This window comes from Arachis duranensis, chromosome 10 (genome assembly GCF_000817695.3).
Source record: "Arachis duranensis cultivar V14167 chromosome 10, aradu.V14167.gnm2.J7QH, whole genome shotgun sequence".
NCBI lineage: Eukaryota > Viridiplantae > Streptophyta > Magnoliopsida > Fabales > Fabaceae > Arachis > Arachis duranensis.
The window spans coordinates 13053114-13058473 of NC_029781.3; the positions used below are offsets into that span (position 1 = coordinate 13053114).

The 5360-nt window shown below is 47.9% G+C and overlaps 1 protein-coding gene across 1 annotated transcript; it reads right to left on the reverse strand.

The window, feature by feature from the left end:
• Positions 1 to 1745: 1745 nt before the first annotated feature.
• LOC107469019 (uncharacterized) lies at positions 1746 to 3644 on the reverse strand. Its single transcript, XM_016088410.1, has one exon. The coding sequence runs from the start codon at positions 3642 to 3644 to the stop codon at positions 1746 to 1748; it is 1899 nt and encodes a 632-aa protein (XP_015943896.1).
• Between the last annotated feature and the right edge of the window lie 1716 nt (positions 3645 to 5360).

Genomic DNA, 5360 nt, shown 5'->3' on the forward strand with positions numbered 1-5360 from the left:
CTAAAAAATCCGCCATGGCTTGCGCCTTGATGGCTTGCCGGGGCTCGTATCGTATGTCGTATTGGGAGAGTTCGATGGACCAAGTCATCATTCTTCCCGCTAGATCGGGTTTTTGGAGGACTTGCCGGATCCCTTGGTCCGTTCTGATGACAACTCGGTGACTTTGGAAGTACTGTTTTAGCCTTCTCGAGGAAGTTAGGAGTGCTAAGGCTAGCTTTTCCAACTTGCTATATCTTAATTCCGCTCCTTGCAGGGCCCTGCTTATGAAGTAGACTGGCTGTTGAGCTTTCCCGTCCTCCCGTACCAGAACTGCGGCCAGGGCCTCACTTGTTATAGCGAGGTATAGGTATAGTCGTTCCCCGTCCTTTGGCTTCCCGAGAACGGGAGGTGCCGCCAGGATTTCCTTGAAGTGTTGAAAGGCTTCTTCACATGCGGGTGTCCACTCAAACGCCATCCCTTTCTTCATGAGGTTAAAAATTAAAATGCCATCCCTTTCTTCATGAGGTTAAAGAATGGTAGGGCCTTTGTCGCCGAAGCTCCGAGAAACCGGGAAAGTGAGGTCAACCGTCCTGCCAACCTCTGGACGTCCTTGATACAGCCCGGGCTCTTCATCTGGAGTATTGCCTGGCATTTCTCCGGGTTAGCTTCTACCCCTCTCTGAGTTATCATAAATCCCAGGAACTTGCCGGCTTCCATGGCAAAGGCGCACTTGAGGGGGTTCAGCCTCATACCGTGTTGACGGAGGGACGCAAATACACTTGCCAGGTCGTTCAAGAGGTCGTCAGGTCGTGTTGTTTTTGCCAGGATGTCGTCCACGTAAACTTCAACCGTTTTCCCTATGAGGTCGTGGAATATCCTGTTCATCAGCCTTTGATATGTTGCCCCCGCATTTTTCAAACCGAATGGCATTACCTTATAGCAGAAAGTTCCTCCTGGCGTTATGAACGCCGTTTTGTCTTCGTCTGGACGGTGCATCGGTATCTGATTGTAACCGGAGTAGGCGTCCATGAAACTCAGATACCGATATCCCGCCGCGGCGTTGACGAGTGCATCTATGTTGGGGAGAGGGAAGCAATCTTTGGGGCATGCTTTGTTAAGGTCAGAGTAGTCCACGCACATTCTCCACCTGCCATTGTGTTTTTTCACCAATACCACGTTTGACAGCCACGTCGAGTAGTCCACTTCCCGTATGAAGCCTGCTTCTAGGAGGCCGGCCGTTTACTTGGCTACCTCCTCTGCCCTTTCCGCCGACATCTTTCTCCTCCGTTGAGCCACCGGGCGTGCTTCCGGCTTGACGACTAGATGATGTGAGATGATTTTTGGATCTATGCCCGGCATGTCGGCTGGTGTCCAGGCGAACAAGTCCCTGTTGGCCCTTATCATTTCAATCAAAGGCTCCTTCAGCTCATGTGGGAGGTTCTTGTTAACGAATGTGAACTTTTCCCCTTCGTCTCCTCTTCGTCACCGATTCTAAACTTCTCCAGGTCCCCTTCTGGTTCTGGCCTCGGCTTGTCCTCTACTCTGGCATCAAGGTCGGCTAGGAACACGCCGGATGCTTCCTTGGACTTCTTTCTAAGGGAAAGGCTGGCGTTGTCACAAGCGACCGCCGTCTCGAGGTCTCCTCTTATGGTCCCTATGGATCCATCATCGGTAACAAACTTCATAACTAGTAGCTTGGTGTTAATTATGGCTTCAAAATCATTGATTGTTTTTCTTCCCAAGATGATGTTGTAGGCTGTGGAATCTCAGAGAATTACGAACTCGGCCATCGCCGATCTTCGGCCTTGCATCTGTCCCACCGAGATTGGTAGGGAAATGACTCCATCTGGTTTGATGAAGTGGTCGCCTAACCCGATAACCCCGTGCTGGTGAGTCGTCAGGTCGGCATCCTTTAGCCCTAGTGCGTCGAACACGTTGCGGAACATGATGTTTGAATCAGCTCCTGTGTCGACAAGGATCCGTTTGACGAGGCCGGTTCCCACTCTGGCCGTTATGACCATGGGGGGGCTTTCCGGCACGTCGCTGAACCATTGGTCTTCTGGGCCGAAGGAGATGGACGGAGGTTTTTTGGTACTTTGCATCGGTGGGGATGAGATCGCCAGAACCTTGGCGTCTTTCTTGTCAGCCGACCGGGATTTTGGTGCAGCGTTTTTTGCCGTTACTACGTTTATCACAGTGAGGCCATGGTCTCTGTCTTCGGGCTCTTGTCGCCGCTTGGCCGAGCGTGTCTTGCCTTCCTCGTCTTGATCACGATAACGCCTTCTCGGCTCCCTGATGAGATGGGAGAACGCTGCTAGCTTTCCTTCCCTTATCGCCTGTTCTAGTGCATCCTTCAGGTCGAAACAGTCCTGTGTTTGATGGCCATACCCCTTATGGTAATCACAATAAAGGTTCTTGTTTCCACCCGTACGGTCCTTAAGTGGTCGGGGCTTCGGAAGAATTCCCTTCTCAACTATTTGTTGATAGACTTCCACGATGGGGAGGATGAGTGGAGTGTAGTTAGTAAATTTCCCGACTCGAGGGAACGGCCTAGGTGCTTTGTTTGATGCCTCCTCCCTAGCCTTTTCTTTTGCTCTCTCACCGTCGCCCCCGGACTGCCGAGCCTGGCCGTAACCGGACTGCCGCTTATTGGCAGCCACGACTCGGCTGACTTCCTCGTTGTTTATGTACTCCTTGGCCACCGTCTGGATTTCATGCATTGTCCAAACCAGTTTCGTGGTAAGGTGCTTTCGGAAGTTCTCGTTGAGGAGGCCGTTCGTCAGGCAAAGACTGGCCACCGAGTCGGTTAAGCCGTCGATTTCCAAGCATTCGTCGTTGAACCGATCTAAGTACCTCCTGGTCGGCTCTCCCTGTCTCTGGGTTACCCCGAGAAGGTTGATAGGATGCTTGGCCTTTGCTATTCGCGTTGTAAATTGAGCCAGGAATGCGCGGCTGATGTCTGAGAAATTGTAGATGGAACCTTGAGGGAGGCCGTTAAACCATCTGATCGCTGGTCCTGCTAGGGTTACCGGGAAAGCGCGGCATCTTACTTCGTCACCTACTCCCTCTAGATTCATCCTGGCTTTGAAGGCCGTGAGATGTTCTAGAGGGTCTTGAGTTCCGTCATACCTCATGTCCGTTGGTTTGTCGAAGTGTTTCGGCAACCGGACCTCGAGGATAGATCGGTGGAACGGGGTGACACCCATTATGACGGGTTGTCGTGTTCTCTCGGATCTCCCTTCCCCATCCTCGTGACCTCTTGCTGTTCGGCGGGTTGGTCTGCCTCGGGAGTAGATGATCCTGTCGTTTCGCCTTCTTATTATGGGTGACTCCTCCCGCGTGCTCTCCGCTTCCGTCCGGGAAGCGGATGTACGCCGCTGGCGGCTTCGTTGAGAGTCTTCCTCCTCGCTCCCGAGAGACGGGGTAAAGCTGGGATCGGTAGACCGTCCATCCCGCTCCCGGTCGGCTAGCTGTCGCTCTAAGTTCTGGACTCTGTGGCGTAGCTCCTGCATTATTATGGCGCTATCGCCACCCGTTCCCCCAAAGGGTCGTGCCCTCGTGTGTTGTTGGGGGGACCTCCGCCGCCCCCTCAGTGAAGCGACGGAGGCCGCCCCCTCCGCTCCGGCTGCTCGAGCTTGGTCACCGGGACCCAGCACGACTTCCATTTAGGCAGAAGTTCCCCACAGACGGCGCCAATGTTCGTTTGTCGGGTGTCGAACAGGTCGGGTAGACAGATGTAGGGGTGAGGATGCCTTGGCCTGGGTCGCACTGCTTGCGGGTAGTCGAGTAACCGAGCACTTGTCTTGGAGAGGTGATGAGGGGGGTGCCACCTGCAAAGACACTCCGACGCTCAAGTCAGTTATGTGCAGGCGGGCAAAATAAAGGGTCGAAGGGATATGACGTACCTCGGTGGAAGAGCCAATCTTCCCCTTATATACATGTCAGTCGTGGGCCCCACATGAGGTCAGGCCCATATTCCCAAGGACGCTGCCCTGCAGCCGTGTGTGGGTCGTACAGGACGCGTGTCCGGGTCGGTTGGGGAGCATGCAGCCGGGTCGGGTAGAGCTTGGGTCGGGTCGACCCGTGTGGACCTTGGGCCGGGCCGTAACAGATTCCTTTTAAATACACTCATTGAATGCTAACTATTACAATTTAGTTTGCACGCTGCCTAAGATGATTTTACAGGTATTTCATTGGGAGTGATCATGAAATGATATTATTTATATTTTTTTATTATAAATTAAACCCATAATCTAAAAAGGGAGAAAAATTTTATGAATGACTTATAGTTAATTATATAATTTATTTAGCTTTGCCATCAAAGTTACAAAATCACTCCATCTACAAGCCTCTAACATACAAAAAGACAAAGTGTTCAAAACAGAACAAAGATATTGTAAAATAAATAAATAAATAAATAAATAAATTATAAAATAAACTATTTATATATGTATCAAGTTCTCATTTTCAAACTTCATTAATTTAATTCATTTTGAGAACCTGAGCCATCTTCTTATTGAGAAAATAAGCTACCCATATTATAAAGAAAGTCAAATCATTAATGGATATCTATATTACAATACTTTTCTTTAGATGTCCATTTAGGATGATTTCTTATTAAAATCTTACTAAAGAAAAATTTAATGGAAAAATCTTTAGTGAAAGAAAAAGAGTACAATATCCTTTGTCATGAGGATTATTTCATTAAAAACTTTGTCAAGAAAAATCCAATAAGGATAAAAATCTGACCAAGGAAAAAAGAGTACAGTCTCCCCCCTCTTGTCGATATTATTTAATATCTCGAAATCGATGCTTCTCAATCTGATGTACCAATCATTCAGAGGAGGATTTCAGAAGTGACTTTGTAAATATATCTGCCAGATTATCGCTTGAATGGATCTGTTAGACATCAATTGTTCCTTGAATTTGAAGGTCATGAGTGAAGAAGAATTTGGGAGAAATATGTTTTGTTCTATCATCTTTGATGTATTCATCTTTAAGTTGAGCAATGCATGCTGTATTATCTTCAAATAGAACAGTTGGAGCTATTTTTCTATCAGTCAGTCTACATGATGATAGAATATATTGGATTAAACTCTTATGCCAAAAATACTCGCGACTTGCTTGATGTATCTCTAGTATTTTAGTATGATTAGAGGATGTTGCTGCTATTGTCTGTTTTATAGACCTCCATGATATAGCTGTATCAACATATGTGAACAGGTATCCTGTTTGAAAATTTCTTTTATGTGGATTAGACAAGTATCCTGCATCTACATAGCCAACTAATTATGACTTAGATTTATATGAATAAAACAGTCTCATATTAACTGTTTCATGAAGATATCAAAAGATTTATTTGATTCCATTCCAATGTCTTT